The sequence below is a fragment of the Eleutherodactylus coqui genome, chromosome 11 (genome assembly GCF_035609145.1).
Source record: "Eleutherodactylus coqui strain aEleCoq1 chromosome 11, aEleCoq1.hap1, whole genome shotgun sequence".
Classification (NCBI taxonomy): domain Eukaryota; kingdom Metazoa; phylum Chordata; class Amphibia; order Anura; family Eleutherodactylidae; genus Eleutherodactylus; species Eleutherodactylus coqui.
The window spans coordinates 64,242,358-64,257,262 of NC_089847.1; the positions used below are offsets into that span (position 1 = coordinate 64,242,358).

At 43.7% G+C, this 14,905-nt stretch overlaps 1 protein-coding gene across 1 annotated transcript in view; it reads right to left on the bottom strand.

Moving 5' to 3' along the window:
* Window positions 1–3,148: 3,148 nt before the first annotated feature.
* Window positions 3,149–14,905, bottom strand: part of BRMS1 (BRMS1 transcriptional repressor and anoikis regulator) — a 35,203-nt gene continuing 23,446 nt past the window's right edge. The window contains exons 9-11 of the mRNA XM_066582260.1: window positions 7,389–7,428; window positions 6,789–6,912; window positions 3,149–5,001 (exon numbers count right to left, since the gene is read on the bottom strand). Coding sequence (XP_066438357.1) covers window positions 4,878–5,001; window positions 6,789–6,912; window positions 7,389–7,428 — 288 coding nt within the window. The 3' untranslated portion in view covers window positions 3,149–4,877. The remainder of the gene's footprint in view (window positions 5,002–6,788; window positions 6,913–7,388; window positions 7,429–14,905) is intronic.

Genomic DNA, 14,905 nt, shown 5'->3' on the forward strand with positions numbered 1-14,905 from the left:
ACAGCAGACCTTGGGACGCTCCAGAGCAGTACCCAAGGGGATGAAGGTGGGGGCAAAAAAAAAAAGATTTTATAACTAGCCTATTGTTTCCATTGGGTGCTAATAAGTCAGTGGCGATGGGTACATATAACACGTTTTGGTGCTCCAGTTTGTCCTGTTACCCGTATTATGTATGCTTGAAAAGGGCGCCCTGGAGCGCCAAAACGCGTTGTATGTACTGCACTGTATGTTTCTTGAAAATTAAAAAGATGTATTAGTAGGCGCCTATCTGGATCTACTTGGCACTTTTCCCATTTCGACAATTGGACCCATAGGGTTTCTTTTCCCCCCATCATGATTAACCTCTTCCTTTTGATTTAAGTTTTCTTTACTTTCTGAATCCCTATGAGCACTGAGAATTTTTTTGTTTATTATTGCTGATAATAAAAGAATAATGCAGTAGCTGCTGTCCATCATAGAATTGAAAGGGACCTTCAGTCATTGGGTCTAACCCCCTGTTCAGTGCAAGATTCACTAAATCATCCAAGCCACATATTTTTCCAGCCTGTTTAAAGACTTCCAATGAAGGAGAACTCGCCACCTCCAGTGGTAACCTGTTCCACTCAGTGATCACCCTCACTGTCAAAGTTTTTTCTAATATCTAAATCGGTTTCCTTCCTTTCAGTTTCATCCAATTGCTTCTAGTCTTTCCCTGTGCAAATGGGAATAGGGCTGATCCCTCTGCACTGTGACAGCCCTTCAGATATTTGTAGACAGCTATTAAGTCTCCTCTCAGCCTTTTTTGCAAGCTAAACATTCCCAGATCCTTTACCAGTTCCTCATAGGACATGGTTTGCAGACTGCGCACCATCCTAATAGCTCTTCTTTGAGCTTGCTCCAGTTTGTCTGTCTTTCTTAAAGTGGGGTGCCCAGAACTGGACACAGTATTCCAGATGAGGTCTGGCTAAGCTTGCGTAGAGGGGGATAATTACCTCATGTGATCTAGACTATGCTTCTTCTTAATATATCCCTATGAGAGTCAGAGGGTTAATGCAATAAGAAAAAGAGCCCGTCTAGACAGGGGCAATGAGAAGTAGGATGGTTGTAACATTGGGTAATCGCAAGATATACAATGTCTTATAGAACTACCATCACTCACTCCCCCTATACCAAGGATGCACAAGTTGGATTACTTCATAGCCATGATCACGAGGAAAAAAAAAAATTGAGACTCCTCGCCCTACCGTTACTTTACTTAATGAGATGCATAACGTAGCTAAAACTGAGGTAGCTTAATGCTTGCAGGAGGGGTATAGCTAGGAGTAGTTTACAATTTTATGCTTAGGGGCATCTCCTAGTCGCAGAGGCTATACCCAAGGTCTTGCTGTGTCCCCCAATGATACGGACGAGAAAAGGTCCTGAGAAAATGTTACCAGAGACTGAGAGGATGAGAAGTGTGCCGCCATACTCACCCATCTTTTTCATTCTCTTCGGTTCCCTAGTGCACCAGCAGGGCCACCGTGTCAGTGATTGTCACATAGTGGTGAGAGATCACTGGATGGGGAAAGGGGGCTTCAGGTGACCCCCATGGCCGGTAGGAAGCAGAGTGGTTAGTGCAGCTCCCTTCCACTATCTCTTCTTGGAGAAGGGGATAACAGTGTGTCAGATGCAGAACTATTCGTCCTCCTCACTTCAAAACAATTTGGGAAGGTAGATTAACCCTGATGCCAGGCTGGGGGGGGGGGGGGGGGGAATATACTAAAATTAGAAAAAGGACAGAAGCTCTATCTCCTACAGCCACCAAGCTAAGACTGATTTAGCTCAGAATCTGCAGGAGTGGTATAGTTGGCAGGTGGGACTGTGAAGGTTTCAGGCCTGAATATGAATTTGTCTTGTATATGTGAAGGTCTCAGGCCTAAATATGATTTTGTCTACCACTTCTTGACACAGCTAAACAGTATTTTCTGGGCATACTGTACAACTCAGCAAAATTTACTAAATCGCATATCTTAATTGGAACTGCCAATGGAATGTAATATTGGAATGTGAAAAGTTGTACAATCTAAGATAACATCTCTAAGCAACAATGTATGTTTATGTGAAAACAAATTTATCAGGCATAAAGCCCGCCTTGCGCCATGTTACTATATAAATTGTGACATATGTAATAAAGGTAGATTGCTTTGCACATAGACCTGTCTGTGTCACTGCTTTCTCATGGCGGCCACCATAACCACCTCTGATGTGGAGCCCCACAGCATATTGACGGAACGATTGAATTTCCCTATCAGGAATAACAACTTCTTTGCTTAGTGTAGCCTTCTAGTGGCAGTAGCTATACCAAAAGGTCTTCTGTGTCCCTCAACGATACAGACGAGAAATTGAGACTTCCTAACGCTCTTAAAATTGTCATATGTCCAGTATCAATGTGAAGCTAGTGTAGTTTTATTGTCTGCAATGTTACATAAAAAAGGAGTTACTTGCGCAATTACAGTTACTTACACTACAATAGAAATAATCCTCTTTATATTGTGCCAAGATGTTCCACAGAGCTTTACAATTAAGGAAATAAGAGAACACCACAAAAACTAAAATGGCAAATCTAGTTAAAATGAACAAACAATGCGATAAACAGGAGAGAGATCTCGCCTACGAGCTTACAATCTGAATTGATCTGGGAGATGCGACACCAGCCTGCTAGCTCACATTACACTCACTATTCCTAAAGTCTCATTTAAAAGGGACGACAGTCGGCTAAACAACTGCACAAGCGCTGGCGTCACCACTAAGTTGTTGATGTGCCTGTCTAAAGATTCTGCAGGAGTGCGATCACTGGGTTCTCACTGACTCCTCGCTGAGCACTTCACATCCTATGTAAAGCATTGAGCATTTACACGGAACGACAAGCCCGCAATCCAGCGATATTTTTTATGCTGACTGAACAGCAGCAATAACGAATAGTAAGCAAACGAAATTAAGCAATCGTCCAGTGTGAATGCAAAAACGTTGTTTGAATGAATTTTGAGCGATAATCGTCCCGTATAAATGGCTCTCTACCATGGTCATGTAAACACGCATCTATTTTTGCAAAGAACATTAACAGTTTTTGAATGGCTTCACAAGACAGTGATGAACTTTTCTCAATTAACAACCAAATTCCCAGAAATAGTCAGCTTCAAAGAAAACTTTTTATTGTCTAGTAATTTAATGGATATAAAAAATACATTTATTTTGTGCAAAAATGTAAATATAGGAAAATATTTATATACTATATCTGAAAAAAACTGTTCAGCTCATTCACTACTGTCCAGCCTTACTGACACGTTCTAGTTAAAGCTCTATAAATTTAATTTCCAGACAATACATACACACCATTCAATCCACACACAGCAAGAGCGATGCTGAATTAATATTTAACACATACATAGCCCTCTACCTCCGCACACACAACATTCTATTCTAATCGCCACCACCGTGTTGTAGAGGTGCACTGGAGTACTTGTAAGACTGCTTTCACAATGCATTTCTGTAATACATAAAAGGAGCTATAGACCCCATTTACATCATGGATACTGTACTTTTTCTGGATAGGACAGCAAAACAAAATTGTGCTAGTGCAGTGTTGGCGAACCTATGGCACGCGTGCCAGAGGCGGCACTCAGAGCTTTCCCAGCTGGCACTCGCCGCCGCCAGCCGCTCACCACAATAGTGAATACCGGGCAGGGGTGCCGCATCTCCCCTGCTGGTATTCACTCAGCAGCACTGCTAGAGGCGCTGATCCCAGTGCACACTATGATGTCAGTGTGCAGCCGGGATCCTCCTCCCCCCTTCTCGGACGTATCCTACTTGGTTCCGCGAGAGCAGGGGAGGGGAGAAAGTGTCCGGCAGCACGTCACATTGTGCTTCTGGGATCAGTGGCAGCAACAGCACTAAGCAGAGGAGGTGGGGGGGGGGGGGGAATTCGGGTCTCAGAGGAGGGAGCTATTACTACAGGGGCCACTATGGGATGTCGCTATTACTACTGGGCTGATGTGGGGTGTCACTATTACTACTAGGGCCACTGTGGGATGTCACTATTACCACTGAGACCACTGTGTGGTGTCACTATTACTACTGGGAGGGCCACTGTGGGATGTCACTATTATGACTGGGGCCACGGTGCGGTGTCGCTATAACCGCTGGGGCCACGGTGCAGGGTCACCATAACCACTAAAGCCGCTCTGGGGTGGGTCACTATTAGCACTGGGGCTGCTCTGGGGGGGGGTCAATATCACTGCTGGGATAGGTTTACACGAGGTGGACATGCTGCAGAATGTCCTCAGCGGAAGTTTCCGTGGCAAATTCCACAGCATTTCCGCATCCAAAAGAAGTCAAAATCTGCACGCTGTCTATTTTAAAACAGGCTTGTCCTTTTAAGAATGACAGGAGTAAAAATATCATACATCGTGATAAGCTCGCCCCCTGACGTGTTGGCACTTTACAATAAATAAGTGGGCTTTGGGTTGCAGTTTGGGCACTCGGTCTCTAAAAGGTTCGCCATCACTGTTCTAGTGGATCCAGATGCATCCTGTAAAAAGTATTAAGTGGATACCATAACAGGCAATGACTGATAGGAAGCCATACAGTTCCATCTGATAACAGATGAGCTTTTCAATAGCTTCTTATAAAGAGCCCATTAAATGAATACCACTGTAGCCCATGGGTGACGGATGTGTTAAACAGGTGCCAAACATGGACATCCCTCACCCATAGGATATAATTATTATATCCTAATTATTATTATAATCTCCTAGGGGTGACGAATGTTATACGTTTTTAATCAGAGCCTGTGCAAGGTGTCTAGGTCTGCAGCTTTTCCCACTGCATTAATGCAGTGTGAGAAGAGCCTACGACGGCATTCATTTCCCTGCCCTCCTCACAGAGTATTTGCCCTTCTGCAGTTGTGAAACATAGATCTTCGTTTTGCTGCTGTCTCCTCGTCTCAGCCAAACTTCTCCTGTACTCACTGCGGTGATCACAGCCCTGCAGACAAAATAAATTCGTATTAGAAAACAAAACCTCCAAAAAGCCTGTGGGGTATAGGATTAACACTTTTCTACATAAATGAAAATGTTTTGGCAGTGGAAACTACAAAAAAAAAAAATCCTCTGCTGTCTGTCTAATAGGCAACACCTAAAACCTCAGCTGACTATGACAAGAAAGTAATGCTGGGTCCGCACGGGGCGGAATTGCTGTGGAATTTCCATGCGGACTTTCCACATTCATTCTTAAGCCTGAGACTAAGTAGCAAAGTGAACGAGATTTGCAAAAATCTTGCCACATGCTACTGGCAGTCGGCCTTGTGGAAACAGACACAGAGTGTGGAATTAAAATCTGCAACATGTCAAATGTATCGTCGTTTCTGCTGTGGGCTCTCTCCTCTCTATGGGGAGAGAATTCTGCAGCGGAATACAGGTGGACAAGCCGCTTCAAACCTACGCCAAATGGCGCAGGTTTTGAAGCAGCCTTTCCGCTGCAGAAATCTCACTGAATTTCCATGCCGTCGCTCTGCAGACATTCCACGTGATTTCTGTCCCATGGGAACCTAGCCTAAGTGTACTTTTGCAAGGGCTGATTGTTGCCCAAGTAATCGCTCAAAAGAGCAGTAAACATAGGACCCAACAAGGCAACTGAGTGAAAATGGCTCATTCGGAGTTGCTTGGATTTTAGCTCCCCTAAATCTACATACATAAAATAAAAAGGCATAAAAATCCTTCTATTAGGGCTTACACTTGTGCTAATTTTGTTGTTAGACTGTCCTAAGAGCTAAACAGTAAAATAGGAAGTGCTGCATTATGGATTATAATGCGTTCCTTTTGGCTTCTGTTATGCACTGCAGTATGTTCCCAGATAAAATAAAACTGCATGCAGTGCTCTTATGTCCTTGATTTTAGCGGAAATTTACAATGGAGACTTTGAATGCAGCCTCTGTCATGGTAACATAAGCCCCATTTACACGCAACGATTATCGCTCAAAATGCGCTCAAATGACGGCATATGAGAGATAATCATTGTGTGTAAATGCTACCATCTTTTACTCTTCAGCTGAATAGGGATTTTAAGGGGAGCTTAAAATCCATTGTTCTGATGGAGAGTAGATAACACAGACCACACACTGTTTCCTGCATGAGACCGCTAATTACATTGTTTTCAGCTGACAGCCCAGGCGAGAACAAAAGGAGCTGACTGCAGAGCCAAGAACAACTTCTGTGACCTGCTAGCAGCTCCTGGAGGCTCATTTACATGCAAACGAAGCTAATAAAGTGCTAATGGATATTAGTATTCATCAGCACTTTATGCAAAATGATCGCTAGAACTGTCAATCTATCAATGGTTTGAAAGATTGTCTTTGGGTGTAAGGCTGCCTGTCCATGGCCGAGGCGGAATATCACTAGCGGAGGAGCGGGGGGGGAGAACTGACAGGCTCACCGCGAAAAAAAAAATCGCAGCAGGTCACGATCTGAATCCTGCAAGCGGAAAAACGCTGCGATTCTCCGCTCGTGGACGTCGGGCTACGCTTTACATAGTTCTCCTATAGAAAGTATTCACTGCATTACCCACAACTGAATTATCACCGTGGATAAGGCAATGACAACTCGCCCGTGGACAGGAGGCCTTAATGAGTCTATAGTATGCTAGGCTGAAAAAAGACAAATGTCCATCCAGTTCAGCCTGTTTCCATCTTCCCTTGTTGATTCAGAGGAAGGCAAAAACAAACAAAAAACACAGTGAGGCTGGAAAGAAGCCTGAGGAAGAGAAAGGTTCCTTACTGTGATGGTGGTTCATCTTTCATGTCAAGAATAATGGCTTCTCCTTTGGTAAAGCTTTCTCCTTCATAATAGAGGCAGCCATCTTCACAGCGGGCACTGAAATGTTGCTTCTCAGCTTTTACACCTAAGCAGAAGAGGTGACAAAGTAAAAAGGAAAAGCCAAGTGTAAGTAAAAGCCATCATTTCAGTGCAAATTAAGGGTGGGTGGAATCAAGATTTAAAGAAAAAAAAGAATTAGTAAATAGCATATTGCATTTACGTGTAAATCTGATTTTCATGCCAGTGCAATGCCATTTTCTATTTTTTTGTTATTGGAACACGCAATTTTCACATGTGTGAAACTCGCAAGTGCAGCAATGCAATTTTCTCACATAATCCAGTACATAAAAATCATGGGTTTACAAGTGCAATATAGGTTCACGTTTCTCAGACAGATATTGCATAGTTTAGCTATAGGTAGGTGGCAGATTCCCTTTAAGAAATGAAAGCTGAATTCTGGTCAAGGCTCTGGGCAACAGGACCAGTCTTTGTTCATAAGGTACATACAATGGGTTGTGTGTGTGTGAAAATATTGAAGTTCCATTCTGCACATATACTTACTATCAGATTTCCGTTTCTGGGGAGAAACTGCTGCTTTGGCCTATAGTAGAAAAAAAGATACATTTATCAATTTTACCTGTATAGGATGTGGAAAAAGCAACATTTCCACAGCTGAAAATTCCACATCCAAGACAGAGTTAAAAATCTGCACCATCGCCGAGGATTTTGACTTGAAATCAGCTGCATATCCGTAGCGGACTTCAGCACCGCTTCCCCAACCTCACAATGCTGGCACTGTCAGAACACCTTGGTACCCTCAAAGTAAGTGCCGAGCCGCTGGTCATGTTATGTGGAAGTGGCAACACCTGACCAGTGCCTCAGCACTCCCCGTCAGCAAAAGTGCGGGGAGAGCTGTATCTGCTGTGGATACACAGATGATTTCGACTGTGTTTGGATGTGGAAATGCTGTGGAATTTGTCGCAGGAAGTTCCACAGCACTTCCATCTCATGTGAACATACCCTTAAAATGGTTTTCTGAGTACTAAATTTTAGTTGCCACTGTTCCAATGTGTTCATAAATAGTCACTTTGAAATACATTTACTGTCACTGAAGGGTCTCCGTTTCCAGATTTGTCTGTGGGTAATATGACCTGTGATGTAATATTTTGTGGCTACTCTAGTAACATAGTATGTTAGGCTAAAAAAAAAAAAAATAGACAAATGTCCATCTAGCTCAGCCTGTTTCCACCCCCCTTGTTGATCCAGAGGAAGGCAACACCCCCCTCCCCCCAAAAAAACCTCCATTGAGTTAGAAGACAATTTACCCCATTTGTGGTAATTCCTGACTCCATAATGGCAGTCAGAATAATCCCTGGATCAATATTTGAAAGTTCCTACCTGACTCCCAAGATCCAGATAAACAACCCTGCTGGTTATTTAAGTTCTATATCCTGTAATATCATAGCGCTCTAGAAAGACATCTAGTCCCCTTAAACTCCTTTAATTGATTTTGCCACTAAAATTTCAGGCAGAGATATCCACAGTCTCACTGCTCTTACAGTAAAGAACCCTCTTCTGTGTTGGTGATGAAACCTTCTTTTCCTTTTGACGTAGAGGATCCCCTCGTTACCGTCACAGTCCTGGGTATAAACAGATCCTTGTATTGTCCCCTAATGTATTTAGTCACCCCTTAACCAATTTTTTTCCAGGGTGAATAATTCCAATTTTCATAGCCTCTCTGGGTATTCCAGTCCTCCCCCCATTCTTTTTTTTTTAAATTTAGTTGCCCTTCTTTGAACCCCCCTCAAGCACTGCAACATCTTTCCTGAGCACCGGTGTCCAGAACTGTACACAGTATTCCATATGAGGCCTGACAAGTGCCTTACATAGTCCCTTGCCCCTATACCTCTTTTAATGCACCCCAAAACTTTATTTGCTTTTGCAGCAGCTGACTGGCATTGATTGCTCCAGTTAAGTCTACAGTCCACTAGTACCCCCAGGTCTTTTTCCACCTCACTTTTCCCTAGCAGTACCCCATTTAGTGTATATTGGTGACATCCGTTTCTCCTGCCCATCTGCATAACCTTACATCAACATTGAACTTCATTTGCCATTTTTCTGCCCAGGCCCCCAGCTTATCTAGGTCCGTTTGTAGCCGCACATTGTCCTCTGTTGCATTGATTATATTGTATAATTTTGTATCATCTGTCAATATTGATATTTTACTGTGCAGCCCCTCTATCAGGTCATTGATAAATATATTGAACAGAATGGGGGGCAATACTGAACCCTGTGGCACCCCACTAGAAACTGTGGCCCAGTCAGGGTACCAACCATTTATGACACATCCTGTACACCCTTTATAAGCGCATCACAGCCCAGTACGGGACGTCAATAGCAACATGTCCAGGAGCAACCAATAAGAATTCAGCTCTCATTTTCTGCAGTGGTTTTAAACATAAATTCAGTGATCTGATTGGATGCTATGGACAGCAAAGGTGTTAAGTTAACAACAGTTTCTATGCACAAGGCCTATACTTAAAATAACCAGGAATACCCCTTTATTTGTTTAGAACAGGAAACCTTACAGATTTATATACGTGTTTAAAATTCTGCTCACCTTTATTGCATCAATGCAGCCGACTCCCGTCTGCCCATGGATTAGGCCTATATGATGCAATCGTGAGCCAACTAAACAGGACTAAATGTGGCATCAGTAATGTGACCTCTGGTATTCATCTGTGTCCTGCGTCCATACACAGGACTAATGGAGGAGTAATGATTACTATGGCTCTTGCCATAGCCATTTCACTGTGCATGTATTTATTTGCATTACATGGATACATGTCTCTAGTAGACATGGAATATGTCTCAGACAACTACACTGCTCATAGCCGCACAGTCCTCTGTCACTGTGTGATCAAGACATGGCCGCTAAAGAGGATGGGCACATCGCATTCTGCTTCCCGACAGAGAACACATCACTGGAGTAGATACTAAACCCTATTATACCACAAGGCCAACGTTCCTAGCCAGAGTACCCCCACTCAAAGTTACCTTTACATGCCTGGGACTACAATTATATATTGGGCTTTGAATAGTGCGAGGACCCCCTGAAGACATGACATGCGGTTTTACACTGCAGCCTCCCAATCACTCCATACATTCTCCTGTTAATGTCAGACCCAATGATGTTAGGAAAAAGGGAAAAAAAAAAAAAAAAGACAAACCAGCTGAAGGGCACGGCGTCTGTCAAAGTAAACCTGCTTGCCCATTTTAAGACCAATTGCACCTTAATGATCGACTCAAATTTCCCAGGACACTTACGTCCCTTGTAGACTATATAATTATATGGCACCACCGAATTGACCAGCTTTCTCCACATTGAGAGTGAGGGGTTCTTACGATCCATCCATCGCAGTGCAATCGTTTTTCTAGCAAGGAACAATGATTCCCTCAGAAAAATCTTTTTCTGGTGTTGCCAGCTTTCTTCATCTAATATTCCAAATAGGCAAATCTCTGTGCTCGGTGAAACAGGGACTTCCACAAGTTCAGAGAGGAAACCTGTGACCTCCTCCCAGAAGCTTTCAATAACAGGACACTCCCACATCATATGCCAAAAATCAGAATATTCGCAGGAACACCTAATGCAGTTTGTAGACTGTATTCTGCCCATTTTGTACAATCTTGCTGGAGTGAGATAGCACTGATACACTATATACAACTGGATCATTTTATTATTGGCTGCTGGGGATACATATAGAGGAGATTCCAGGAGCTCCTGGAACGCATCATCTGTAAGAGTCGGTATCAGTGTCCTCCATTTTACTAGGGCAGAGGGTATATCTTGAGAGGCTCGTATTGAGATAAGGTGGGAGTACAGTGCCGATATGAGTCCCTGAGGGCCCTGGAAACAAAGGATGCCTATTAAGGGGTAATGAGAGATAGCAGGTCTGGGCGGTGGGAACTGCGCCTGCAAAGCGTGTCTGATCTGGAGAAATCTATAGAAATTGGAGCGGGGTAGCTCGCATTTGTTCTGTAATTGCTCAAATGAAGACAGGGTGTTCTGTGGATAGAGGTCTGCCAGGGTCCGGATGCCATATTGTTCCCAAACCTGGGCATCTTCCAATCGGAGCACTTCCGGAAGCCCAGGATTACGCCAAAGGGGAGTGTCAGCTATTATATCCATGAACCGGCTAATTGACTTGGCCTGCCGCCAGACCTGAGAGGCTAACCTATGAATTGGTAACATTTTGCCTGTTAGAATAAAAGGAGATTCCAGCAGGGGCCACAATCTAGGGATTTTTAGGTAATGTGCTAGATGCGCCTCAGAGTTGGGGAGAGGGTCATCACTCAGCCAGCTTCTCAAGTGAATTAGCTGACTGGCCACATAGTAGAGGAATAGATCTGGCAGGGCAGCACCCGCATCTTGCTTCGGCCTTTGAAGCGTCGAGATTCGTAATTTGGGGCGGGAGTTTCCCCAAATAAAGGAAGACATCAGGGACTGCATGGATTTAAAGAAGCGAGTCAGGATATGTACCGACACATGCTGCATTATGTATAGGCACTTTTGGTAATACTATCAGTTTGATAAGGTTAATGCGCCCTGCCACTGAAAGCGGCAAGGAGCCCCATATTTTAAACTTGCACCTGAATAGATCTATAAAGGGATATACATTTAGCTAGAGACCTTCCCACATCATTGGTTATCTGTAACCCCAGGTATTTAAACTGATTGGAGATCTGGAGGCCGCAGAGTGAGTCGATATCTGCCAAACGGCTTCCCCTGGAAACAGGCATCAGGGCTGATTTAGTCCAGTTGATTTGAAGGCCCAAAAAGTCACCAAATATATTAATTAGATTTATTACGTGGGGGAGGGTTGACTCAGGGTCCGCCAAGAAAAGCAGGAGATCATCGGCGTATAAAGCCACCTGGTAACATAACAGGATTTTTGTTGCTTATGCTTACCATAAAATCCCTTTCTCATCTCATTAATTGGGGGAATACAGAAGACATTGGGTATAGCTGCTGCCACTAGGAGGCAACACTAAGCAAAGAAGGAGTTGGTCCCTCCTACCAGCTATGCCTGCAGGCACTGAGCTAAATCAGTTTGTATGAAAGCACTAGAAGAAAATACAGTGAAATGTACTCCATATACATATCCCAGAAATGTACTCTCTCTAGACATTACTGATGGTAATGGACAATATAAACGGTTCCATGGAAAGGCTTGTTGCAGAAGCTAAAGCTGGAACAGACCACCATGGGTGGTTGGTATGCTGCGTAGTAAGTGGGTTCAGACCTCATTATGGTATTAGGCCAATGCTAACTGGCAGGATACCAGTGATGGAGCTAACTTTAAGAGGCTGGACTGAAAATCAGGACGTCCCATTATATGGTGTGGCATTGGGTACTACATTACCAAGATTAGTACCAATGCTGAGCACTATCAACATAAGAAAAATAGTCTGAAAAGAGCAATGTGCCATACAGAATGCTCCACCTAGAGGGAAGCAGAAAGGCAGATATTGATTAACCACAACCTAAACACTCCCTCCAGCCTGCTTTCCTGGACAGATAGGACTCAATCAGAGACCGCACACAGCTGCCATGACAGGCCAGGTAACTGGCCTATACAGAGAATGTTTGTGAGAAGGGGAAAATTCCTCCCTCTCCCTGCACTCTGGAAGTGGCCTATACAGGCTCAGAAGCTTCAGCCTAATTCGGCCGGAGACTGTTCCGCTGGCACTGCAGGATGAACTGAAAGGGCCTATAGAGATTCGCACAGAAAGAGGGAAGTTCCCTCCCCACTTGCCGGAAAGTCCTGCCTAAGCTCGTGGCCTATACCGGCCTAGAAGTGGGGGCTCAATTTGAGCCTAACCCAGCAGGAAGCGGCTCCGTGGCACATACAGAAGACCAGGACAATTGACCTATACAGAGATCAGGTGGGGAAAAAGGGCAGTTCCACCCCTTGCCTGCACGTTTGCTGGAAGACCCAATTCAGATCATGGCATATATAGGCCTAGATTTATCACTATTCTGGCCGCAAGCGCCCGTGTGTGTATTAGCACGCTGAAATACCCAACGCCACTGAATCCTGCATAAGAGCTGGACCCTCACTGGCTCCCAACTCTCGCCCGCAAATGAACACCAGCCCGATCAAGGGCATCAACGTCACGCTAGGCGGAGAATTGGCAGGAACCAGAGCTGCCCCAGCGACCAGACGGCATAGTGGGCAGGCTCCGGGGAATAGGATGATAGTTGCCTAGGAATTGGTGGGCTTAAGGGGGTCACCGCATGTTCATCCTCTTCACTTAGGCTCCACCAGGGGAACCAACAAGGTTACCACTTCAGCAATTGGCATTTAGTGGTGAAAGAATGCTGGAATTGGGGGAAGCACTCAGGAACCTCAGGTGACCCCATGGCTGGTGAGAAGCAGAGTAGTTAGTGCCACTATGTTCCGCTTTGTCTTATTTAAAGGAGGGAGTAACAGTGTCGGATGTAGCACTGGTTACCCTCCTCACTTGGGGGCAATCCGGGAAGTTAGCTAATCCGCTGATGCCCAGATAGGATTAGTAGACATTAGTAAACTTAAGATAGAACTGATTTAGCTTAGTGCCTGCATAAGGGGTATAGCTGGTAGGAAGGACTAAGTTTGTTTGCTTAATGTTGCCTCCTAGTGGCTGCAGCTATAGCCAAGGTCTTCTGTGTCCCACAATGATTCGGGTGAGAAACAATTGTAATTGACTTTTATTCCATTTTTTTTTCTAGAGGCAATATTAACAAAATCTGTAATTCTGGCATTTTGTTTTTAATGGCGTTCAACGTGCAGTATAAATAATATGTTAAACTAGGTGCATGATTATTTTCTGTATAGCAGTCCTGGAATATATAAAGTGGGCCACAAAAATGAGCCCAGCATTGCACTCTTATGAAAGCTGTCCGACAGAAAATCTGAGTTGCCCATAGCAACCAATCACAGCGCAGCTTTCATTTTACCTCAGCAGTATAAGAAATGAAAGGCGAACTGTGATTGGTTGCCATGGGCAATAAAAATTGCAGGGGAAGGCGACGAGTTTTCGGTTTTTAATTACGCCAGTATTCGTCACCTGGTGCTGAAGAACCTTCATGCAAACTTTCACTCAAATCGGACCAGAACTGTGGATTTGTATACAACACAAACAGATTTTGTGTTTTATATACAAGATTAATTCTGCAGGCCAGTACGTCAATACCAAATTTATATATTTTTTTTTCTTTATTGCTGCTGCAAAGAAAAAATATTTTTCTTTTTTTTGTCAAGGTTGCTGTGTGGGGGATACTTTTGTGAGACGAGTTGTACTTTTTTTTAATGGTACCATTTGTTGATCCATGCAGGTTTTGATCACTTTCTATTTAGTTTTTTGTAAGGCGATATAGGCAAAATTATTTATTTTTGCTATGTTTTTTTGTAATTTTTTTTCATGGGGTGGACAATGTGGGTTAAATAATACAAATATTTTTCTCTAGGTCATTTCAAACGCAGCAATACCAGATTTGCATTTTTTTTTAAAGTATGTAAACAAAACGGGGTGTTAATAAATACTACAAATCACCATATTTTAATTACTCATAATACACTACTATACTTCAGTACAGCAGTATATTATAAAGCCTATGAAGTTCAGTCAGAGGCCGAGCCTCATAGGTCACTGGCAGACCCAGAGCCCATATTCATAGCAACCCATCAAAACCCCAATAAGTGAAAAGGGTGAGCCCCCCTCCGTCAGCCTTTTACATGCCATGGCGCACTAACTATGGCATGTAAAGGGTTAAATAGTCAAGCATGTGCTCTCCCTGGCACAGGAGACCCAAGCCATGCATCAGAATAAAGCCCATTTAACGGCCCTATGGCAAAAGACCTATGGGCGGTCGTTAAGGGGTTATTTGGGGAGAATTATTAACCAAGTGTGTGGATAGACCCTGAAATGTCTGAGAAGGTAAAATACAGGTCAACCTCAACCCCTTACATTGGATCTAAAAACTAGAGTCTGGAATTGCAAATATGCCTAGTTGTGCTTAAATGAAGGAAAAGTAT